Source organism: Balaenoptera musculus, chromosome 2, assembly GCF_009873245.2.
Source record: "Balaenoptera musculus isolate JJ_BM4_2016_0621 chromosome 2, mBalMus1.pri.v3, whole genome shotgun sequence".
In the NCBI taxonomy this organism is placed as follows: Eukaryota; Metazoa; Chordata; class Mammalia; order Artiodactyla; family Balaenopteridae; genus Balaenoptera; species Balaenoptera musculus.
In genome coordinates this window covers 101,705,587-101,730,452 of record NC_045786.1, presented here as the reverse complement: position 1 = coordinate 101,730,452, position 24,866 = coordinate 101,705,587, and the positions used below count along the sequence as shown (strand labels likewise).

Sequence of the window (24,866 nt, the reverse complement as noted above, 5' to 3'; positions counted from 1 at the left end):
TGAGCAGCTCAGCACCTCGCCTTAGCAAACTCTAGCCAATTCCACGCCACGCAGACCCCTCACAGATTCTCCTTCAGCTTCACATCAGAGGGCAAGGGAAGCAGAACCCGAGTTGGGGAGGGCGGGACCCAGGCCAGGTAGGGAGGTGAGAGTGATAGGACCCAGGTGGGGCAGAGAGCTGGGGGGCAGAGGGCAATGCCACCCACTGAGGCCTGGGCCCTCCTGTTTCAGCCGCAGAGGAGGGACAAGATGACCGATGCCCAGATGGCCGATTTTGGGGCGGCGGCCCAGTACCTCCGCAAATCAGAGAAGGAGCGTCTAGAGGCCCAGACCCGGCCTTTCGACATCCGCACTGAGTGCTTCGTGCCGGATGACAAGGAAGAGTTCGTCAAGGCCAAGATCTTGTCCCGGGAGGGAGGCAAGGTCACTGCCGAGACGGAGAATGGCAAGGTGCGTGGGGCACAGCACAGGGTGGTGGGTGCAGGGGTGGAGCCACATGCAGTGGGAGCTGAGGGGCTCTGGAGAAGAGCCAAAGCCAGCGGGGGTGCTGGATGAGCCCCTCCTCGAGAAGCCCAGCATCTGAGTGAGAACTGACCTTTCTTGTTAGGTCTGAGCAGGTGTAACAAGGTCCCACGCCAGCCCATTGCCAGAGAGGATGCTGGCGGCCGAAAACCTCAGCTGGTTTCCTCCTCAGAGGGGACTTGTAGATAAAGAGGGTATAGACACAGCATCAAATGAAGCTCCCTTCTCAAACCTGCATCCCTCCACTCTGCCTCAGTTTCCTCCATGAACCAACTCTCCCCAGTCCTCGCCAACCATACCAAGAGCAAACTTTTAACGATGAACGCAAAGAGCAGGAACCCTTAAACTGAACGCTCGGTCCAGGGCTGACAACCGGCACTCAGAAATCCACGGTCCTGGTCCGTCATGCCAGCCACGAGAACTGCCACTGGTCAGCAGCAGTGCCTCAGAACCGTGTGCCTTGCAGACATGCTGGCTGACTGTTGCGTCCCATTGAGGTGTGTAATAAGAGGCCACAACCTCTGGGGACTTTGACCCTGAAACCAGCTCTGCCACTAGCAACCACCATGCTGGCAAATCATTTAGTTATTCGATCCACAGCTTTCTCCACTGTAAAAAAGGCTGGAATACCTACTTGCAGGATCTCATGATGTCAGGGCACGGCAAACTGACCAGTGGCGATCAAACCATTTGACAGTGACCAATGAAGAGTGTAGGGTAGATGGGTGAGATGTTTTTCCAGTAGTGCCAAGGTTTGCCCCGAGCAATTGATGCCCTCAAGTACTGCCCCCAGGAGTCAGGGTAAGGTGTGTGTGCACAGGTCAGAGAGTGGCCAGCCCTAGACAATTAAGCAGGGACTGAAAGGTGATGCTCATGGGCACAGGGTCTGGGGAACTGGCAAGACACAGGGACTCTAGGACAGTCCCTAGGAAGGGAGAGACAGTGGGCATGGGGAGCTATGGGCCAGGGCCCAGGCACTGGTGAGAGAAGAGCTAGGGGAACGAGACCAGGTCACAGTCTGTATTCTGGGAGGAGGTAAGTGGGAGATGCTGGCAAGGGTCCTGGTGGGAGCGTGGTCACCCCTGTCCTACTGCCCCTACCCCCCTCCCCAGGTGGTGACCGTGAAGGAGGACCAGGTGTTGCAGCAGAACCCACCCAAGTTCGACAAGATTGAGGACATGGCCATGCTGACATTCCTGCACGAGCCTGCGGTGCTTTTCAACCTCAAGGAGCGCTACGCAGCCTGGATGATCTACGTGAGTGTGTCCTGCACACGGCGGGCAGCCTGTCCTGCACAGAGTCCAAAGTAGGCCGGGGCGATTCTCTCACGGGGAGGGGGTTGGAACTCTCCCCAAGGGCTCTCTGCCCCCATCCCATCCCTGGTCAGCTGCAAGAAGAGAGGAGCCAGCTGGGCTGACCAGGGACTCCTCTGCCTGTCACCACTGCCCAACCCAGGCTCTCCCTTCCAACTTCTCGTGACTGCCTTATCTCCCGCTTCAGACCTACTCGGGCCTCTTCTGCGTCACCGTCAACCCCTACAAGTGGCTGCCGGTGTACAACGCTGAGGTGGTGGCCGCCTACCGGGGCAAGAAGAGGAGCGAGGCGCCGCCCCATATCTTCTCCATCTCCGACAACGCCTACCAGTACATGCTGACAGGTGGGCCGGCTGCTCTGACCTGCGCCCCCTCAGCCCCACACCCATGGACCTGGGCCCTCAGCCCTGACCCCATTGCCTCTGCTCTTTTCTCTTCCAGATCGGGAGAACCAGTCAATCCTCATCACGTGAGCAAACACCATCCACCCACAGAGGGCCGTGGGCTGGGGGGGGGACCCAGGCTGATTCCTGGGAGTGATGGGGTGGGGAGGAAAGGTTTAAGGAGGTGACTGCAAGGAACTGGGCTCTCCGAGGAGTGCCGGAGTGACCTACAGTGCTGGGCAGACTCTGCAGGGAGCTGGGCCCCGGGGGAGGAGATTAGATGGCTGGGACTCTGAGAGAGGAGGGTGCAGTGCTGAACTTCGAATGGAGGATGGTGGGAATCTGGGTTCTGATGGGTCCCTGTTGCCCCCAGCGGAGAATCTGGGGCAGGGAAGACTGTGAACACGAAACGTGTCATCCAGTACTTTGCCAGCATCGCAGCCATAGGTGACCGTGGCAAGAAGGACAACGTCAATGCAACGAAGGTGCCGGGTGGGCCACGGGCTCGGCAGAGGGGGACTGCGGGGCGGGCTGACCAGGTGACCCCTAGCCCTGCTCTGGGAAACAGTGTGGACTGCATCCCTGAGCCCAGTGCTCAAGACCTACGTGGCAGGAGACACACACTCTGAGGTCTGAATATGACCCCATGGAGCTGCAGACCCACCAGCAGTCCATCCAGCCACACCCCCGTCCTCCCCACCACCACCTGGAGGTGGACTGGAGATGCAGCCCTGCACTCTGCTCCCTCTGCAGGGCACCCTGGAGGACCAGATCATCCAGGCCAACCCCGCCCTGGAGGCCTTCGGCAATGCCAAGACCGTCCGGAACGACAACTCCTCCCGCTTCGTGAGTGCACCTGACCACTGCCAACTGGCCTCATGCGGCCTCAACAAAAAAAGGGGGGTGCAGTTTTGCCAACAGTCACCCCACCTGGTTGATTGTCCTGCATTTGGTTTTGGGATATCAAATAACACACACACACACACACATACACACGCACGCACGCACTCCAAACCCTCCCCACTCAGCCTGGCCCCCGAGTGCTGGGAACTCAAGAAAAGAGACCCAGTGCCACCACAGCTGTTCCAGAGCTGAGTAACAGGGCTGATTTGGGTCACATTCTAGATTTTCCTTATGATTGTTTCCAAAGCTCTTCCACACTGGAAGTGGGAAGAGAGAGCATGGGCGTTGGAGCCAATTCCCCAGCATTCCATCTGCCCAGCAAGTCCCCACACCTCTCTGAGCCCCAGTTCCTTCATCAGTGAGACAGAGGTAGTAGTATCTACCTTGCTGGTTATTGGGAGGATTACAAGAGATCATGTCAGAGGTACAAGCAGGACACATTCTATCAGTGTTCATTCCTGTGTCATTTCTTTCTTTTTTAAAAGAATATTTATTTATTTGGCTGAGCTGGATCTTTAGTTGCAGCACGTGGGATCTTCACTGTGGCATGCGGGATCTTTAGTTGCGGCGTGCAGGATCTATTGATAGTTCCCTGACCAGGGATTGAACCTGGGCCCCCTGCATTGGGAGAGCAGAGTCCTAACAGCTGGACAACCAGGGAAGTCCCCTCCTGTGTCGTTTCTGCTCAGAGATCCCTGGGTGGCATGTGAGGATGGGCATCCTCTTCCCTGTTTTACTGATACTAAACTGGGATTCCAAAGAAGTCATTTACATTTCCAGAACCATCCAGGGCATTCTGGGTTGCATTGAGGTCCAGGATCTCCATGCGTCTCTTCTGGCCAGTTCTCTCACTCTTTGTCCCATCTGCCCCCAGGGGAAATTCATCAGGATCCACTTTGGAGCCACTGGAAAGTTGGCTTCTGCAGACATAGAAACCTGTGAGTACGTGGGGAGCCCTGCCCACACCTCCGGGGCCTCCACCTCTGCCTTCATTCCCGCTGGATGCCCCACCTCAACATTTCCACTCCATCTTCTGTCTCTGTCTACATTTGCCTCTTGGCTTTAGAATTCTTTTTCCTTTAAACCGTATCTTTCCCCTGGCTCTCTCCACTTGCCGTGAGAGCCCTTCTCCCCTGACCTCCACCCTTTTGCTGGCTTGGCTCTTTCCCTCCTTACCTGCCTTCCTCCCCTCTCCTCACTTCAGATCTCCTGGAGAAGTCCCGGGTGATCTTCCAGCTGAAGGCTGAGAGGAACTACCACATCTTCTACCAGATCCTGTCCAACAAGAAGCCAGAGCTGCTGGGTGAGCCCAGCCTGATGCCCCTGCTGCCCCCAGCGCCCTCTGCAAGCCCGCCTGTGCAGGGCAGATCCCTCCTCCTCCTCACCCGCCCCGCCAGCCTGCTCACCCGCCCTCCTTCCATCTGCCCATTGCCTTTCTCTTCCTCCCTCACCTTGGACTCCCCTGTGTCAATTCTTGCCTCCCTTTCCACCCTTCCTTGTTGCTTTACTCCTTCTCCTCTGCATTTGCCTCCCCTTCTCCCACCTGTCATTCGTCCACCATCCTCCCACCCTGGGTCCTCGCCGCCCACTTTTCCTTTTCTTCTGGCTCCTCCCCTTGGTCCTTGCTGACGGTCCTCCTCTCTACCTACTCCCGCTCTTCCCTTCTCCCCACCCCTCCCCTCACCGTGCCCCCTCCCACCCCCTTGTCCCCTGCCCTGCCCCTCGCCTGGACAGACATGCTGCTGGTCACCAACAACCCCTACGACTACGCCTTCGTGTCCCAGGGGGAGGTGTCCGTGGCCTCCATCGATGACTCTGAGGAGCTGGTGGCCACGGATGTGAGTGAGGAGGCAGTGGGAGGGCTCCCGGGCTGCTGGGCCACCCGCCCCGCCACCCACTCTGCCTCTCTCGCCCTGCCCCAGAGCGCCTTCGACGTACTGGGCTTCACTCCTGAGGAGAAAGCCGGCGTCTACAAGCTGACGGGCGCCATCATGCACTATGGAAACATGAAGTTCAAGCAGAAGCAGCGGGAGGAGCAGGCCGAGCCCGACGGCACTGAAGGTTCGATGACAGGAGAGCAGGCGCTGAGAAGGCCTTAGGGGATGGGTGTCCACCCGTCATGCAGAGACAGTCCTCTGGGAGCACGGTCTCCCATTCTGTGTCCAAAAGGGGTGCCTTTCAACGATTTTTTTTTTTTTGGCTGTGTTGTGTCTTCGTTGCTGTGCGCGGGCTCTCTCTAGTTGCGGTGAGCGGGGGCTACTCTTCGTTGCGGTGCACAGGCTTCTCATTGCGGTGACTTCTCTTGTTGCGGAGCACGGGCTCTAAGAGCGCAGGCTTCAGTAGTTGTGGCACGTGGGCTCAGTAGTTGTGGCTCGCAGGCTTAGTTGCTCCGCGACATGTGGGATCTTCTCAGACCAGGAATTGAACCCGTGTCCCCTGCATTGGCAGGTGGATTCTTAACCACTGTGCCACCAGGGATGTGCCCCTTTCGATGATTTTTAAGGAGTTACGTTCACAGTAGCGATGTTAGGCCCACGATAGAGAAAGTGGGAAGAAACCAGGAATAGGAGAAGCAGGTGGTCGAAAGGCTATGCTTTCTCCCAGGAGCGGGCTCAGCCCCACCCCCAGTCCACCTGGCCCAGGCTCCAGGCTTTCTTCTCCATTAGAACCTAGCCAGATGCCACCCTCCATCCCAGACAGGCTGGCTCCCAGAGGACCTGAGGCTTGTGGGTGGGTGAAGGCAGGGACATGGGAGAAGTGGGCAGACAGGGCGGCGCCTCTCAATCCCGCTAGCTTCTCAACCCAGCTGCACAGAGCAGAAGTGAATTGGGGAGATTTCCTTCTGCACCCAAGACACCCCCAAGCCCAGGACTGATCTCTGCACATCCCCATCACTAATGCGGTGTGTATGTGAGGGATGCCCAGGCCTTGGGTGAGCCCCTCGCAGGCTCCGTGCCATGTTCTGTTTGGAAGGCAGGAAGCCAAGGGTCAGGACACAGCTCAGGGCATTGGCACATCACTGGGCCTCAGTTTCCCCCTCAGTGGAATGGAGCGAAAGCCCTTCCTAGCTCCCTCTAAGGCTATCTGGAGAATCCTTTGAGAAGGAGATGTGAAGGTGTGAACAGGGCTGGACAAACGCCCAAGAACGTTCCTCTTGGCCCACCTTCAAGGACCCCTTCTCTATGTCTGTTCAGATCAAATGTCAAGCCTCAGTTTCACAATAGCATGTCGCCAGTTATCACAAAACTCTTGAAATTAAACCAAATAAATTCCTTCTAAATAGAGATCATATGTTGGATGGCACATTTGGAGAGCTGGGGATTGGGGGAGGGTGACCAACTTGCTGTTAGGAACCTTGATTTCCCAGCCAGTCAAGTTGGCCAACACATAGATTCAGGGTAGAGCATGCCCAGTCCTGGGCTAGATCCTGGGATTGCGGACAAAGGAGGAAAGAAGCAGAGGACATCATCAGCCACAGTCCCTGCCCTGGAGAGATGAAGGGATGCAGTGTGGTAGGAGGTCCCGGGGTGAGGGAGGGGCCTGGGCTCCAGCCTGACTCAGGCACACACTGGCTGTGTCACCACTGCAAGCCTTGTGCCCTTCAGGCCTCTATTTGCAACTCTTTAACGAGAGAGGTGGGACCTGATGGTCCTGGGCGGGGAAAGAGGGTCTGCTGAAAGTGCTTGCTTATCCCTTTCCTTCTCCACCAGATGCCGATAAGTCCGCCTACCTCATGGGGCTGAACTCAGCCGACCTGCTCAAGGGGCTGTGCCACCCTCGGGTGAAGGTGGGCAATGAGTACGTCACCAAGGGGCAGAATGTCCAGCAGGTGTACTACTCCATCGGGGCGCTGGCCAAGGCCGTGTACGAGAAGATGTTCAACTGGATGGTGACGCGGATCAACGCCACCCTGGAGACCAGGCAGCCGCGCCAGTACTTCATAGGCGTCCTGGACATTGCCGGCTTCGAGATCTTCGACGTGAGTGGGGAGCCCGGGGGCCGGGAGAACAGTAACTCACTGGTCCGCACAGGCAGCCCCCGCTGGCTGCGCCGGCTACAGGCCAGGCGCGGGGACGGCGGTGGGCTCTGCAGTGGTGGAGACGGTCATGTGTCTTCAGGGGGCTCTCCCTCCCCGCCCTGACAGGGGAGGGGAGGGACCAGCTGCACCCCTTGCCGGGCTGGATGCAGCCCTGGGCCCACCCCATGGGCCACGGACAGCTGCCCGCCTGACCCGCTCCCCTCCCCCACCCCCCGCTCTGTAGTTCAACAGCTTTGAGCAGCTCTGCATCAACTTCACCAACGAGAAGCTGCAGCAGTTCTTCAACCACCACATGTTCGTGCTGGAGCAGGAGGAGTACAAGAAGGAGGGCATCGAGTGGGAGTTCATCGACTTCGGCATGGACCTGCAGGCCTGCATCGACCTCATCGAGAAGGTGCCGCTTCGACCCCTCCACCCGGGTCCCCTTCACCCGCCATCCCAGACAAAGTGGCAGCCCTGTCCCTCTACACCCAGGAAACTAGTCCCCAGAATCCCAAGCCCCCTTCCAGGCCCTGCTTTCACACACTGTGACATCACAAGCATACACAGGTCCAGCCCTTCCTTCTCTCCCCAGCACCTAAGACCTTGTCCTGTCTGGTGGACACCTCCCAGGGTCTTAAGAGGGGGATGTAGTGAAGGAGAGGGCTCCTGGCCCCTCTGACACCCCATGAGAAGCGTCATTCGTGGAAAGAAACTAGGCTGAAACTAGACATGTTGGCTTCCCATCCTCTCCCTGTTGGCTGAGGATAAGCCCGTCTTCAGCTCCTCTTATCTATGGAGGGTCCTCAGAGGAGACAGGACGGAGCTGGTGGGAGGCTCCCAGTGCTGCCTTGCTCCCAGGGCTCCATTGCTGATGGAGGCCAGAGGCCGCAGCAACTGCCCCTCCCCCAGCCCAGCCACGGCCAGTCAGAAGACAGGGCCTTCCCCACAAGCTTTGCGTAGTTATCCGGGGTGCTGCTCTTCCAGAGGCCTCAGATTTCCCTGAAACTGTATGTAAAAGTGTGTGTGGACTGGTGGTGGGCAAGGTGTACATGCAAGTGTGTGTGTGTACGTGCATTTTTCTGGGGAGGGAGCCTTTGGATTCGCCAAATTCTCAGTAGGATCCCTGTCCCAGGAAAAGTCAAGAGCTGCTACACTTTCTGAAGTGCAGGACATTGTGCAGAACCTGGATCCCTCTAACCATTCCTTGAACGATTGTTACCCGTCATATAGGCACGAGTCTGGCCTGCCCTGTAGTCTGGTGCCTCTGACACACTTCTGTCCCAGCCTTCACCCTGCGCTGGGGCAGAGAGCCATTCAGGAAGAAGGGGCTGTTCTGTGAGCCCTGGGGGGCCGGGGGGTGGGGATTGGGAGTACAGGGCTCTTCTCTGGGTCCACTGGGGCAGAAAGAGGTTACATTGGCCAGATCTGAATGTATTCGGATTTAGGTTAACTCCAGGAATATTGGCTTCCTGTATCGGGACACGAGGTACCAGCTCGGGCTCTCTGTGGCCTGCCTGCTACACTGGGCTGCAGTCTCTCCTCTGTCGGGGTATGGGACTCTGCAAGCCTGGGAGTGCACTCAGAGATGCTCTCCCCCTCCCCACCCCGCCATCAGCCCATGGGCATCATGTCCATCCTGGAGGAGGAGTGCATGTTCCCCAAGGCCACTGACATGACCTTCAAGGCCAAGCTGTACGACAACCACCTGGGCAAGTCCAACAACTTCCAGAAGCCGCGTAACATCAAGGGGAAGCCGGAAGCCCACTTCTCCCTGATCCACTACGCTGGCACCGTGGACTACAACATCATAGGCTGGCTGGAGAAGAACAAAGACCCGCTCAACGAGACGGTAGTGGGCTTGTACCAGAAGTCCTCCCTCAAGCTCATGGCCACACTCTTCTCCTCGTATGCCTCCGCTGATGTTGGTAAGAGGGCAGCCCTGCACTGCCAGAGCAGTTCTGGAGGTGCAAGGGGCCAGGATCCCGCTGCTTCAAAGCACACAACTCTAAAGGCAGGAGGGAGCCCGTGGGCCACGGGAGGGGGTCAGGAGATCCCACAGCGGCCCATCTCTACCACTTCTGTGGAAGTGCCATTTTCCCCTTTGGGTTATGGACGTCGTTGTACATGCTGTGCATCTCTTCAAGACTCTGGGCAACTGAAGATCAGTGAGGGTGGCACGCACATCACTGCAGCAGGCCTGGCATGGAGCCGTGCCTGCAGGAGGTCACAGTAAATGTTGAGAGGATCACTGAACATACAGTAGAACAAACGCGCCTCCAGTTCAGAGAAGGAAGAGAAAGGGTGTGAATTGAAACGATGAGGGTAAAGTACAAGAAGAAAAGTAGAAAGTGGAAAGATGTAAGCATGGGTCGGGGTTAGAAGGGATTGGGAGGAGAAAGAACTGATGTTATTTCAATGCTTGCTTTGTGCCAAGCACTGGAAAGGCACACTCCATGCTTGATCTTTTCTAATCTTCTTCACCTCCTCATGAGAAAACTGAGACTTAGAGAATAACTTGCCCAAAGTCACACATCTAGTGAGAAGTAGAGCCTTGCCCCTAGCCGAGGGCTCCTCCGTTTTCAAGCCCTTGTTCATCATTCCTTCTCTTGTTATTAGGCGACAGCAGTAAAGGCAAAGGAGGCAAGAAAAAGGGCTCATCATTTCAGACAGTATCGGCCCTCCACCGGGTAAGAAGGGCCCAGAGATGCCAAGAGACTTGTGGTGGGCAGGCCCAGCCCAGAGCATTTTGTCTGCACCACCCTAACCTGATGCTCTGAGTTTGGAGAGGAAAGAAGCTAGAGTTATGTGGCCGTTTTTGGCATGTAAATTCTATACAAGCCTGAACTCACATCATAAATTATGTATCAGCTCCCTATCCCTTTGAGGGTTCTGGTGACAGGTTGTCTGGGTCCCAGGGCTCAGGGAACAAAGGGATGGTCCCTGTGGCTCCTGACCTCCAACTCTCATCCACCCCCAGGAGAATCTGAACAAGCTGATGACCAACCTGAGGACCACCCACCCTCACTTTGTGCGCTGCATCATCCCCAATGAACGGAAAGCTCCCGGTGAGCGATGCACAAGGGTCTAGTCTGGAGAGGGCACTTGGCATCCACTTGCCCTAAGGCTGACCCCCTCCCTCTCCCTTCCTGCCACAGGGGTGATGGACAACCCCCTGGTCATGCACCAGCTGCGCTGCAATGGCGTGCTGGAGGGCATCCGCATCTGCAGGAAGGGCTTCCCCAACCGCATCCTCTACGGGGACTTCCGGCAGAGGTGGGTACCAGGGTCCCCCAGGGCTCAGGGAACAGGGGGAGCATGGGCAGCCTCGGGTGGGAGGGGAGTCTTCAGGTGGCCTCAGATTCTGTGGGCAGAGCAGATCAGTGCAGAACGTGGGTAACTACGGGCACCTCCCTCCCAGGTACCGCATCCTGAACCCGGCAGCCATCCCCGAGGGCCAGTTCATTGACAGCAGGAAAGGGACAGAGAAGCTGCTGGGCTCCCTGGACATTGACCACAACCAGTACAAGTTCGGCCACACCAAGGTGAGTCTAGAGCCCCGTAGGGTGGCGTTGCAGGATGTGCGACCATGCTGAGTGGACCAGCTGGGAGTTTGGAAGGCAGACCCCTGATTCCTGGCTACCCGTATCAACCAAGGGCTGGAACCCAGGCTTCCTTTCTGTCTTATTTTTCACATTTCACTCCCAGGTCTAGGATGTGTGGGTAACAGGGCCCTGGGAAGCTGAGCCAGGTTCTCCCACACTCTCCCTCCACCCTGGCTACCCTTCTCTGAGGCTGTGGCCCCCTTGGCTCTACCCCTCACCCCCAGGTGTTCTTCAAGGCGGGGCTGCTGGGGCTGCTGGAGGAGATGCGGGACGAGAGGCTGAGCCGCATCATCACCCGCATCCAGGCACAAGCCCGGGGTCAGCTCATGCGCATTGAGTTCAAGAAGATCCTGGAGCGCAGGTGAGGCTGGAGGGAAAGAGAGAGGCACTCCCAGACATGTAAGAGGCAGACAAGCAGAGCCAAGTGGCGCGGGTCAGGAGACCTAAATTCAAATCCTGGCTCCACCACTTACTAGCTAGCCTGGGCAAGTGACTTTGCCACTCTGGGTCTCATTTTGAATTCTTTAAAAAAGAAAATTCCCCTTAGGGAAATACAAATTAAGACTCCAATGAGATACCATTTTAAAACACTAGATTGACAAAAGTCAAGAAGTCTGACCCACTGCTTATGGATGTGTAAATGTGTGCAATCTCTTTGGAAAACAATGTATCATTTTCTTTTAAAGTTGAACAGTTACATACCTTTCCACTCCTGAGCGCATTCCCACAGAGAAACTCCTGCACGTGTTCAACATGAGACAAAAAAGAATCTTTATAGTAGCATTGGTCAAAATAGCAAAGATCTGGAAACAACTTGAATTTTCATCCACAGGAGAATGGGTGAATAGTAGTATACTCATTCAGGGGAATATTATAAAGCAATGAAAAAGGAGGAAACTAAAACTACATGGTACAATATGTTTGAACCTTAAGAGCATATTGCTGAGTAAACAAAAGCAAGTCACAGAAGGATACCTATTGTGTGATGCAATTTTTTTTGATGCAATTTTTATAAAGTTCAGAAATAATTTTTAAAATAGCATATTGTTAAAAGATGCATACATATATGGTTAAAATATTTTTTGAAAAAGTTAGGAAACAAAAAACACAAGATTCAAGGTAGTGGCTGCTTCTGGTGGAAGGACCAGGAAAGGGGATGGGGTGGAGCCCACAGGTAGAATCAATGATGGCAATGCTCTAGCTCTTGTTTGGGTGATAAGTTCATGGACAGTCATTTTGTTTCATGCTTCATAACTTACACATATGTTATAGATATTCCTAAATGGAAAATATCATATTTTTAACATGCTTGAGGTTCTTATGAGATTAGAAACACCGAACACAGTAGACATTCTGCAAGTGGTAGCTTCCATAGCTACTAATACTCCAGTAAGGAAGATATAAACTGCCCTTTTGTTGAATTGATCAATTAATAAATATTTATGGAGCAACTCCATGTTCAGTGTGGTTATGCTGAGGTGGGGTTGCCTATCAAGGCTACAAGACAGGGTTCCTGCCCTCAGGTGCCTACAAACTTGCTTAGATGTGCTGGGAGCCGAGTGCTGCTGGCCCCATGATTGCGAAGTGCTCTTTTACAGTGCCCTTCCCTGCCTCCATGTTTCTTTGCCAGGGATGCCCTGCTGGTAATCCAGTGGAACATTCGGGCCTTCATGGGGGTCAAGAACTGGCCCTGGATGAAGCTCTACTTCAAGATCAAACCGCTGCTGAAGAGCGCAGAGACAGAGAAGGAGATGGCCACCATGAAGGAGGAGTTTGGGCGCCTCAAAGAGACGCTGGAGAAGTCAGAAGCTCGACGCAAGGAGCTAGAGGAGAAGATGGTGTCCCTGCTGCAGGAGAAGAACGACCTGCAGCTCCAAGTGCAGGCGGTGAGACCATTTCTCCTCTCCCCTCCTCTGGATTATAGCCTGTCTCATCACCAGGGACTATGAGTCTCGGAGCTCCGGCTCTCTTTAAGACTCTGGATCTCTCCTCTCTTTCATCACCATCTCTCCTCTCTGTCCTCTTCTCCCAGGAACAAGACAACCTCAACGATGCGGAAGAGCGCTGCGATCAGCTGATCAAGAACAAGATCCAGCTGGAGGCCAAGGTGAAGGAGATGACCGAGAGGCTGGAGGACGAGGAGGAGATGAATGCCGAGCTCACAGCCAAGAAGCGCAAGCTGGAAGACGAGTGCTCTGAGCTCAAGAGGGACATTGATGACCTGGAGCTAACGCTGGCCAAGGTGGAGAAGGAGAAGCACGCAACAGAGAACAAGGTGAGGGCAGCTCCCTCTGGCTCCAGCCCAAGTCTCCTCAGGATTCCCTGACCTGAGTGTGGCCCTGGTCCTTGGCATTGGAGGTCTCCACAGACGTCTCCAGGTTGGTGACCTTTGACCCTAAAGGGGATGGGGTTCTTGGTCAACAGGTGAAGAACCTGACAGAGGAGATGGCTGGGCTGGACGAGATCATTGCCAAGCTGACCAAGGAGAAGAAAGCTCTGCAAGAGGCCCACCAACAGGCCCTGGATGACCTTCAGGCTGAGGAAGACAAGGTCAACACCCTGACCAAGTCTAAGGTCAAGTTGGAGCAGCAGGTGGATGATGTGAGTAGCAACAACCATGCTCCATCCCTCTCAGGTTGGGATTTTTCAGGCAACACCGATGGCCAAGGGGTTCCCAATCCCTAGAACTCACTTCCATGACCCCTGGGGCCCTTTTCTTTCTGCAGTTCCTCACTAGGCTGGGTCTCTAATCCTTCATGCTTGCAGGGCTAACTCTGCTGGTTTGACTTCCAATCCCACTGGACTTTGGGTTTAGAAGGGAGCAGAAGAGGATGCACTGTGGATCTCAGGTTTCCTACATCCTGTTCATTTTCTTTTCTCCACCAGCTGGAGGGATCCCTGGAGCAGGAGAAGAAGGTGCGCATGGACCTGGAGCGAGCAAAGCGGAAGCTGGAGGGAGACCTGAAGCTGACTCAGGAGAGCAACATGGACCTAGAGAACGACAAGCTGCAGCTGGAAGAAAAGCTCAAGAAGTAGGAGCCTGCGGCGGCCAGGAAGGGCTACTGAGGGTGTCTGGCCTGAGGGTTAGAGCGCAAGGTGCTGCAGCACCTCTGGCCAAGGCTGCTCTGGGCACACGGCCCCCGCCCCCCACCTTCACCCTCGGGGCCAGGGGGAGGGGACTGGTCCTCGCATGCCGAGGCAGGAGAGGATGGGCACAGAGAAAGGAAAACCACCTGTCACCCTCTTCTCCTCCAGGAAGGAGTTTGACGTTAATCAGCTGAACAGTAAGATTGAGGATGAGCAGGCACTGGCCCTTCAGCTGCAGAAGAAACTGAAGGAGAACCAGGTGAAGTTCTTCTGGGTGGAGCCACCCAGGAGCTCAGTGGCGCTGAGGCAGCTGAGGCTGCAGGAGCTGCTTAGGGTTCTAGACAGTATCTAGAACTCCAAGCCGCCCGGAGGCCCCAACAGCCCTGACTTACAGGCATTTGGGAACATCAGCCTTCCCCCACTAGAGCAATAATGTCTTATTTCAGCAGGGCTATTTGGGGGAGAGGGTGGGGATCATACTTACTAAAAGGGCTTCTCTTGCTGAGCTATGCGCCACCTCATGGGTTTTCTGCGCTGGGACAATTGGTAGGGCTCCGTTCTCCTCTAACCCTTACTTTTGGTGCTTCTCCCCGCTTCATGGGGGTGAGAACGGCCTTCGTGGAGCACCTTCCCATGGGAAGCTCTGTTCTTATTCTTCCCAGGTATTTACCCTAGACACTAACTCAGGCTGGATCCCCACAGAGCACCATGATATGGAGTCAATTCCTGCAAACTTGAGCAAGTCACTCCCCCCTCCTGAGCCTCAGATTCTCCTCTCATCTGTAAAATGGGACTAATGACCCCTGCCTTGCAGAGGACCAGAAGAGATATTGTTAGGAACCCACTTTGTCAACCAGGAGGCGACATATATATGTCATTTTAATATAGCTCAGGCTAGAGAAGTGAGCCAGCCACTTGCAAGAAGATGTTCTTTTGTCTTTCCCATGGCTTTCTCATCCCTCTGCAGGAGGAGATTGAATTAGCAGCCAGAGTCTCCCTTGCCTTTAATGCACCCTGAATTCTAATGTGCTTTTAGTCCCGTGTTTGTCAGAAGAGCCCTGGAAGCAAGGAAGGCAGGTACTCTCATTCCCATTTCATAGCTGCAGAAGCTATACGGCCACATCTGGACATAGTGACCCCAAGGCCACAGGGACTCAGCTATTTATCCTCTCATTTTCTTATGGGACCACTAGTGGAGAGAGCTGATCTCCCCTCAGCACTCAGGGTCGATGGCCCAGGGTACAAGTGACACATGAACACAATTCCCCTCCTCTGGGGGCTGCTCAGGGGCTGGTCTGCCTTCAGTGATACTCTTCCCTCCCATCTTCTTGGGTGCCCCTTCTGGGTTTTAGCCCGAATATTAGGATGTCCCCAGGTTCTCCTACCCTGGTCTGGTCAACCTCTTTGACTGTTGAACCCAGAACAACTGTGCTGTTATCCTCACCAGGTCTTGGCAATGGGCTGTGGCTCCTCCTTCTTCCTGCCCAAGCTCTTGCACTCAGTCCCCATTCTCCATCCTGGGAGCAGGGGTATGGTGGGCCTCTCTCTCCTGCTCCCAGGACCCACACACACACATTCCATCAACACCATCCATAACCACAGATGAAGGAATCCCACCAATCCTCCCCTTTGCTCCTGGCTAGTCAGACAACAGATCAAAATGGTAAATGGGACATTCTTTCAATTTAGTCAGGCCAAGGCTAAGGCCAGAAAATAATGAGGTAGGGACATGATACAGAGGAGGGCACCCTGCTAGCACTCACCTGGCCTGGAAGGGAACAATTAAGCTGGAACCCAGCCCTGGGCATAAATAAAGTAAGCCCTGGAGAGTGAGGAATATGGTTGATTAGACTTTGTGGTTAATTCGGAAGATTACAAAAGTTTTTGATTATTTTGAGGCATATTGTTGCAAATATTTGTAAAATACAAGCACCAGCTTTCCCGCCTTATCATTAGCAGAGCAGAGCCTAGTGAATCTGTGTAATCTTTGAGACCCAGGACCTCACGGGATCTCAAGATCCCTCTCTGAACACAGATTCTCAGAAATCAGGGCTGCAGATGCTCAGACTGGGTCTGAGATGCCCCTCCAGGAAATGCCTTGAAGGTTTGGCTTCAACCAAATTCCCACTGATGGTCTGTGTATTATAGGATGTTTGGCAGCCTCCCTGGCCCCTGCCCACTAGATGCCAGTAGCAACACCCCTTCCCCAAGTCATGACAATCAAAAATGTCTACAGACCTTGTTGACTGTCCCCTGGGGCACAGAATGTCCCCTGGTGAGAACCACTGCTCTGCAGGACCTGGGTGCTTTGGCCAGGAGCCTTCTACAGCCCTGGGGAGGGGGCTCTGATGGAGGGGTCAGGCGGTGGGTCTGAGCCCCCTATACCCTGCCCAGGCACGCATCGAGGAGCTGGAGGAGGAGCTGGAGGCCGAGCGCACTGCCCGGGCCAAGGTGGAGAAGTTGCGCTCAGACCTGTCCCGGGAGCTGGAGGAGATCAGTGAGCGGCTAGAGGAGGCCGGCGGGGCCACGTCCGTGCAGATCGAGATGAACAAGAAGCGCGAGGCTGAGTTCCAGAAGATGAGGCGGGACCTGGAGGAGGCCACGCTGCAGCACGAGGCCACGGCGGCCGCCCTGCGCAAGAAGCACGCAGACAGTGTGGCTGAGCTGGGCGAGCAGATCGACAACCTGCAGCGCGTGAAGCAGAAGCTAGAGAAGGAGAAGAGCGAGTTCAAGCTGGAGCTGGACGACGTCACCTCCAACATGGAGCAGATCATCAAGGTCAAGGTGGGCCGTGCTCTCCTCTCCTCACCCTCTCCTCTCTCACAGCCTCGCAGTGCGCCTTACTTCCACTTCCTCTCTGCCACCGCTCTTATTCTCACTCCCTTCATCACCCTCTGGTCTCTCTCCCTCTCTCCCTTGCACCTGCCTTGCCCTCCACCTGTGTCTCCATCTCCTCACCATCTCTCCCTTCTTTAATTCATGCATCCTCTCCAGATTGTGTCCCTCCAGCCCCGCCCCATTTCACCCCCCACCCCCTGCCTCTGTGCTCTCCCCAACCTTGGCCCTCCCTTCCTTCCTCCAGTCAACCCAGCCCCTCCCACATTCACCTTTCTCTTGTCCCTTACCGCCTGAAGGCAAACCTGGAGAAGGTGTCCCGGACACTGGAGGACCAGGCCAACGAGTACCGGGCGAAGCTAGAAGAGGCCCAGCGCTCCCTCAATGACTTCTCCACCCAGCGAGCCAAGCTGCAGACGGAGAACGGTGGGTGCCCCTAACCAGCCCTGTACCTGCCTCATGGAAGAGCGTCAGTTGCCCCCTTCCATGGCCCACAAACCCTTGTTCCCACCTGCAGGTGAGCTGTCCCGGCAACTGGAGGAAAAGGAGGCGCTGATCTCCCAGCTGACCCGAGGGAAGCTCTCCTACACCCAGCAGCTGGAGGACCTCAAGAGGCAGCTGGAGGAGGAGGGCAAGGTGAGGCCCGGCTACGGGGCAGCGGACAGGATTGATGGCAGCCCTGGGGCAACCAACCTCAGAAATGGAGACTAGAAGCTGCAGAGAGGCCTCTGTAATGAAAAAACCTCCAGGCCAGGTTCTTCTACTCTTCAGCTAAGCCACACCCAAACATCACTGAGTGCATCCTTTCTTATTTGGAAGGGATGGGCAAACTGGGAAGGTACCTTAAGGTGTTGAGATTCCACACCAGCCCTCACCCTGAAGGAAGCCGGGGCTTGGTTGAAGTTCATAGATATGAAAAGGATCTGGAGAATGGGGAAAGGGCCTTCCCTCCCACCTTCCCAGATGCTGAACCCACCTCCCGGTGCTGCCTCTCCCAGGCGAAGAACGCCCTGGCCCACGCGCTACAGTCAGCCCGGCACGACTGTGACCTGCTGCGGGAGCAGTACGAGGAGGAGACGGAGGCCAAGGCCGAGCTGCAGCGCGTCCTGTCCAAGGCCAACTCGGAGGTGGCCCAGTGGAGGACCAAGTATGAGACGGACGCCATCCAGAGGACCGAGGAGCTGGAGGAGGCCAAGTGAGTCCTGGGCAGCCCCCCACCCTGCTTCTAAGAGAGGAAGGCTCAAGAGGACATGGGTAGAGACAGGCAGAGTGGGCATGGGAGGCAGATTGACAACCTGCAGAGGAAGGCTGAGGTGGAAGAGAGGAGGTGGGGAGAAACGTGGTGGGCAATACAAGTGCTTGTGAGCGAGCTGGGATCCTGTGCTCTGAGTGAACCCTGGCTGGCCCTGACTCACTTCCTGTGACGGGCGAGCTTTTGGCCCGGGTTATACCTGATGCTCACGTATAAGACGAGCAAAAAGCTTGTTGGTCAGAGGAGCTACCGCCGATCAGCCTGGGTGGGGAGAGGTGAGGGCTGCCACCCTGATGCCGCTCCCCGTAGGGAAGAGCCTCTGTTCTAGGCACCCGAAGCCCTGGCTCCCTGGAGGCTGGGGTTCCAGGGCCTGAAGGGCTGCTCAGTGTCCCAAGGAGCTGTGTGGGAGGGCCGGGCCCTCCTCATCTGGCAGTTCAGGGAGGGGCGGTCCCAAGGCCCCGCTGTTCCCAGGTAGAGTGACACACATACACCCAACCGCCCCGGGCAGGAAGAAGCTGGCCCAGAGGCTACAGGACGCGGAGGAGGCCGTCGAGGCAGTCAATGCCAAGTGCTCCTCGCTGGAGAAGACCAAGCACCGGCTGCAGAATGAGATCGAAGACCTGATGGTGGACGTGGAGCGCTCCAACGCGGCCGCCGCGGCTCTGGACAAGAAGCAGAGGAACTTCGACAAGGTGGGCCCAGCCCGGGGGCTCGCAGCCAGGGGCCAGAGCAGGCGGGCAGGCGGGAGTCGGGAACGTCCTCCCGGGAGGCAGAGGCTGGGAGGAGGCTGAGCCCAGGACGGGGGCCTGGGCGCCCCTGGGGGTGGGGCTGGGGCTGCCCGGTGAGCCGCGTCGCGTCCCCGCAGATCCTGGCCGAGTGGAAGCAGAAGTACGAGGAGTCGCAGTCGGAGCTGGAGTCGTCGCAGAAGGAGGCGCGCTCCCTCAGCACCGAGCTCTTCAAGCTCAAGAACGCGTACGAGGAGTCCCTGGAGCACCTGGAGACCTTCAAGCGGGAGAACAAGAACCTGCAGGGTGCGGGCCCAGGCCGGGGGCGGGGGCGGGGGCGGGGGCGGGGCGGGGAGGGTCCGCACGTGGCGCCACCCAGCGGCTGCTAGAGGCGTGCCCCCCCGTTGGACCACGGCTGCCCCCAGCTGAGCGGCCCGCCCCTCCCACAGAGGAGATCTCCGACCTGACCGAGCAGCTGGGCTCCAGTGGAAAGACCATCCACGAGCTGGAGAAGGTCCGCAAGCAGCTGGAGGCCGAGAAGCTGGAGCTGCAGTCGGCCCTGGAGGAGGCCGAGGTGAGGGCCTGGCTCTGCCTGCACCCCTGCCTCCGACCCTCTCCTACCCACCCCTGCCCTCCTGTCTCTGACTCCGCACTCTACCTTACCTGGGGGTGACGCTGACCCAAGACAAAATCTATCAGCTCCTTATTCTTAGTCCAAGGTCATATACCCACTACCCATGACTACCTCCAAAGCCAAGGTCTGTGCAAAGGAAAATGCCACACACAGCTTGATCATAGGTTTGTTTCCCACTGGGTTTATAAAGTTGAAACCTGGCCATCATAACAACCCCTCAGACAGCGGGTGGGAGCAGGGGCTCCAGAGTCAAACAGACTTGAGTTTGAAACTTGGCTTCAGGACCACCACTTTGTCATTGGGCAAGTTCCTTAACCTATCTGTACCTCGGTTTTCTCATCTGTAAAATGGCATCAGTTGTATATACCTCATAAGATTTTACGCATGACTATTATGAAGATTAAATGAGGTAACATGCTTAAGCACTTAATATATATTAGCTATTGTTACTGTTCATTTGTAAGAACCTAGTGATAGCCCTGAGATTTGGGGCTTCTAACTTTTTTCACTACAGGGTGAGGGACCTGGGAAACAAAGAGAAATGTTTGAATTTGTGGTTGTAAAAATCCTTCCCTTTTCTATGATATTTTAGATGGGTCAGGATCATGCAGTGTTGGTGCTGGAGGGTCTTGACAATTGTGAGCTCAGAACCCTTTCCTTGACAGAGGAAACCGGGGGTATCCAGCACTTCCTACCCCAGAGCACCCGGATGGCCTGGGATGCAGGTCCCCCCTCCCCATCTCTTCTCAGCTCTTCCCCTCCTGGCTGACACCTTGCATCCTCCCAGCCTCCCTCCCCAATGTACCCTGTGCCCTGACTGTCTACTTCGGTCCCTCTCCCCTCCAGGCCTCCCTGGAGCACGAGGAGGGCAAGATCCTCCGGGCCCAGCTGGAGTTCAACCAGATCAAGGCAGAGATGGAGCGGAAGCTGGCAGAGAAGGACGAGGAGATGGAGCAGGCGAAGCGCAACCACCTGCGGGTGGTGGACTCCCTGCAGACCTCCCTGGACGCGGAGACGCGCAGCCGCAACGAGGCCCTGCGGGTGAAGAAGAAGATGGAGGGCGACCTCAACGAGATGGAGATCCAGCTCAGCCACGCCAACCGCGTGGCCGCCGAGGCCCAGAAGCAAGTCAAGAGCCTCCAGAGCTTGCTGAAGGTACACGGTGACTCTTGGGAGCAGGAAGTCACCTCACCCAGGGAGGGGTGGTGGCCGAGTTGGGTGGTGGTGTCCCATCACAGCACCAGATCCCTCCTGCCCCTGGGCCGTCGCAGACACCTCCCACAGGTCCCACCTGAGCCGCCGCCAGGGGCTCTCCACAGCATCCAGTTCAGCTGACAGCCTTCTGATGGGCCAGAGCCCAGCTCCCTCTCTCACGCCCACTCTCCTGATGCGCAGGACACCCAGATCCAGCTGGATGACGCGGTCCGTGCCAACGATGACCTGAAGGAGAACATCGCCATCGTGGAGCGGCGCAACAACCTGCTGCAGGCCGAGCTGGAGGAGCTGCGGGCCGTGGTGGAGCAGACGGAGCGGTCCCGGAAGCTGGCCGAGCAGGAGCTGATCGAGACCAGCGAGCGGGTGCAGCTGCTGCACTCCCAGGTGAGAGGCCAGGAGAAACCCGCTGAGCAGCAGAGCCAGGCCATCTAGCAATGTTCTGAATCAGATGCCCTGAGAAAGCATACGTCCAACCTGGATCATAAATCATTTCATCTCTTGGACCAGCTCGCCTCTGTTAGTCAGGGCTGCGGAACCACAACCTTGAGAAAGCGGTCTACACTTAAAAGCTAAGAGTGTCATGGTTGATGGGTGGTGCCTGGCAAAAATCACAAATCTGGGAGTCGTGGAATGCATGCTGTGATGTGACATCCTACATCTAGAAGACAGCCAGCCTCAGCTTGCTGTATTAAAATGGGACTTTTGGAGTTGAAAGAAGCACAACCGCGTCTACTTGCAAACCCAATTCACCACAGAACACCATTTTTCTGCAATCCCATACACACTGTTTTCAGCTATACTCGGTAATGAGTTTTTATGTCCATCTTACTGCACTGCCCTGTGGAGTTTTGTTCCGTAACCTAGTACATATGGGAATGACATCACCCACTGATGTGGTCCTCTCTTCCTTACCCCACTCTTTCTATAACTATAATCACTTCCAGGATACAGTCGCTTTAAACAAGTTTTTCCCATTTTCCTCGGAATATTTTCATACTCCTGCACAGACATGTTACTACAGAGCTCAGGAGTAGAACTACAGACCCTTTCCTGCTTGAAGTCTTTCTTCAGAGCTGAGTCCCTTTAGATATAATGTCTAGAATATATCTATTTTCATAGGAAAAGAGAAAACAGGTGCAAAACAAGGAAAATACTAAAAGCAAGACATGTTTTTTAAAAAATGACCAGTTCTAATTTTCTCTGGGTAAAAGTGTAGAATCAGGCAGCAAAGCATACATTCTATAGTTTTCTTTACCTTTATCTAGAACACCAGCCTCATCAACCAGAAGAAGAAGATGGAGGCAGACCTGTCCCAGCTTCAGAGTGAAGTGGAGGAGGCAGTGCAGGAGTGCAGGAACGCCGAGGAGAAGGCCAAGAAGGCCATCACGGATGTGAGTGACCGCTCCCCTTCTTGCCCTCCCCAAAAGACTCGAACCAGGGCTGTGGGTCCAGGCCAGGCCACTGTGCTGTACCAGCAGTGACTCTGCCACTCTGTGGGTTTGAGGGCCTCAGGGAGCAAATGCCAGGAGGGGAAAGAGGTGATCCTTAATGGGAAAGAAGAGGCCCCAGGGCCCTGTCCTTTTACGCTCTCTCCCGTGCACAGGCCGCCATGATGGCGGAGGAGCTGAAGAAGGAGCAGGACACCAGCGCGCACCTGGAGCGCATGAAGAAGAACATGGAGCAGACCATCAAGGACCTGCAGCACCGGCTGGACGAGGCCGAGCAGATCGCCCTCAAGGGCGGCAAGAAGCAGCTGCAGAAGCTGGAGGCCCGGGTGCGGGAGCTGGAGAATGAGCTGGAAGCCGAGCAGAAGCGCAACGCGGAGTCGATCAAGGGCATGAGGAAGAGTGAGCGTCGCATCAAGGAGCTGACCTACCAGGTGCGGGCGCGGCGGCTGCTCTGGGGCCGGGCCCTTAGGAGTGGACGTGAAAGCGCATCCTTCGCCCCACCTCCTGACCCACACAGGCCCCACACAGAGCCTCCCAGCCCTGCTGCCACCTGCTCCTTGAGAAGCTGTCTTGAGATTAATTTTCTTTCACAATCTCTGGAGACAGTTTGGCTCGAGTCCATGAATTTTTCTAGCGAAGGGAGAATCTACTTCTACTTCTTGAAAGCTCTTTGAACCAGCATTTCCCCAGTTTTTTAATAACGTGAAGTGCTACCGTGAAGGCTTCAAAACAGTCCAAGCCATCTTTCCACCAGCCTCAGAGGCTGGGACATTGTGTGGCATTTTAGTGATAAAAGTCAGGGATGGGAAAAGACTCAGATCTTCCGTGGAACTTCTGGGACAACAAACAGAAGGCCTTAGAGGAAGAAATCTCAAAATGTTCTAAGCCCTCCATCTGTATAGCTCAGAGCTTATGCCCTTGACCTGTTATTTTCACAGTGTGCCTGGGCAGGAGAGACAGAGAAAGGGGGTATTGGTCCATTTGACAGCTGGATATGAGAGGCACAGGAAAGAGATACAGACGTAGAACTTCAGGTGTATTGTGGGCATAAGTGGCAATAGCATCCTAGCACATGCAATGATCAGGAATGATCACGTGACGTTGGAGCCACTGATCCTGGTGCCCGATACCTGACCCAGTACAATGCATATTGGGTTATGATAGATTAGAATGATCTGGATTATGATAATCCCTTTTTTCTGCTTTCCTCATTAGTCCTCTCTGGTCACTCCAGAACCACTGGCCAAGAGCACCTCTGGTGCTCCAGATTAGAGCTGGAACAGCCCTGATGTCTCCATATTATCAGATGAAGAAATCCCGTTTGGTTCCGAGCCCCTCCTCCCATTGCTCACCTTAGGGCCACAGCCCTCCTTGCTTTTTAGATCCTGGACTGAGGACCTTGCCGTGTCCTTTGACCTATAAGTAGTGTCAGAGATGAAGTTTCCCCACCAGCTCTCTGACCGGGCCTGTTGGAGGGAGGAGCAGCTAAGGTGTGAGGAGAAGATGGGGTGGTGAAGGAGGGAAAGGTAATCGCTCTTGCTCCTCCCCCAACACTGGCTTCTCCCGCGCATATGCCCCCAGACGGAGGAAGACAGGAAGAACCTGCTGCGGCTGCAGGACCTGGTGGACAAGCTGCAGCTGAAGGTCAAGGCCTACAAGCGCCAGGCCGAGGAGGCGGTGAGTTCATGGTTTCCTCCACACACCCCTCCTATGTGTCAGAACCAGCAAGTGTCCACCCCAGCGTGAGGCCTGGATGGAGGGTTTGCTATTCACTTTAACTCTCAAACTCAGAGCTGTGTCAGGCACTCTAAGTTCATAAGAGCAAAGCTTATTCCACCCAGGACCTGCCCACAAGCTGCTTGTAATCCGTATACCGGTAAGCCCAAGAGAAGGCAGTGCAGCTGCTAATGGAGGTCAGGGGGCCAGCCAGTGCTGAAGGCTGGACGGTGGCAGGACAACTGGGCCTGGAAGAGGACCTGAGTAGGCATAGCACAGTGGGGAGGACAGAAGTGTGGATGTGACATGCTGATGAGCACACCTGTGCAGGAACCCCTGGCAGTCCAGGAGCATCTGTCAGTGTCACAGTTGGACAGGTGCGGTGAAGCTGGATTCTGAGGGCAGGGAGACCAGGCAGCTTGGGATTCCTCTTGGGCAGCGAGTGGCTGGGAGTCTGAGTGCTGGACAAGTTTGAGGAGGGGGCCAAGCCAGGAGCAGGACACCCTTGGCAAGGCTGTTGCAGGAACACGGGTGAGGGGTAAGAGCGCGGAGCCCCTGGTCAGGGACAGGGAGTCCCCCAGACTAGGAGGCTGGGCCCCCTCTCTCCTGATCCTCCCGCCCCCCAAACCCCTGCAGGAAGAACAGGCCAACACCAACCTGTCCAAGTTCCGCAAGGTGCAGCACGAGCTGGATGAGGCAGAGGAGCGGGCGGACATCGCCGAGTCCCAGGTCAACAAGCTGCGAGCCAAGAGCCGCGACATCGGCGCCAAGGTGGGTCCCTCCCCAGACCCCGCTACTCACCCCACTAGCAGCGCGGCCCCAATGTCAGTGCCCTCTTAGTGGGCACTCCTCCCCCTGTATTTGGATAGCCCTGAGGGTCCCACAGCACTCACACCTGAACATCCCCCCTCCTGCTCAGAGAAGCCCCCCACAGACTGGAACCTCCTTAGAAAGCCCAGTCCCACCCCCCCGAACCACAAGGACCCCTAAATGGGACCCCAAGATCCCTGAGGCCTGAACCTCTCCCCACTAAGGGCATCTCCCTTAGGCCCCTCAAAGCCCTGGAGATTCCCCCCCACACCCTTCCTCCCTCCCGCCAGCTGCCCCCTCACACCTTTTATTCTTTCTCAGCAAAAAATGCACGATGAGGAGTGACACTGCCTCTGAACCTCGCTCTTGCTGACCTGCAATAAACATGAGTGCCAGACTC

At 55.8% G+C, this 24,866-nt stretch overlaps 1 protein-coding gene across 1 annotated transcript; it reads left to right on the top strand.

The window, feature by feature from the left end:
• The first annotated feature begins 234 nt into the window (after positions 1-234).
• MYH6 (myosin heavy chain 6) lies at positions 235-24,866 on the top strand. The gene is made up of 37 exons (XM_036844403.1): positions 235-450; positions 1,635-1,778; positions 2,023-2,179; positions 2,277-2,304; positions 2,592-2,703; positions 2,972-3,064; positions 3,996-4,059; positions 4,326-4,424; positions 4,856-4,959; positions 5,044-5,182; positions 6,832-7,100; positions 7,384-7,554; positions 8,758-9,067; positions 9,759-9,829; positions 10,120-10,207; positions 10,298-10,415; positions 10,561-10,684; positions 10,969-11,105; positions 12,375-12,630; positions 12,777-13,019; positions 13,169-13,345; positions 13,631-13,776; positions 14,000-14,090; positions 16,226-16,615; positions 16,966-17,092; positions 17,184-17,302; positions 17,665-17,861; positions 18,427-18,610; positions 18,784-18,949; positions 19,093-19,217; positions 20,124-20,432; positions 20,673-20,876; positions 21,758-21,883; positions 22,096-22,371; positions 23,522-23,617; positions 24,293-24,427; positions 24,788-24,866. Exons 1-37 carry the CDS (start codon positions 250-252, stop codon positions 24,809-24,811), a joined length of 5,820 nt encoding a protein of 1,939 aa, XP_036700298.1. The 5' UTR covers positions 235-249; the 3' UTR covers positions 24,812-24,866.

Bases quoted from the DNA above. Each gene is read 5' to 3' on its own strand.
- MYH6 (XM_036844403.1), top strand. From the start codon at position 250: ATGACCGATGCCCAGATGGCCGATTTTGGGGCGGCGGCCCAGTACCTC. The intron at 10,208-10,297 runs GTGAGCGATGCA...TTCCTGCCACAG, and splicing joins CAATGAACGGAAAGCTCCCG to GGGTGATGGACAACCCCCTG. The intron at 13,020-13,168 runs GTGAGGGCAGCT...CTTGGTCAACAG, and splicing joins AGCACGCAACAGAGAACAAG to GTGAAGAACCTGACAGAGGA.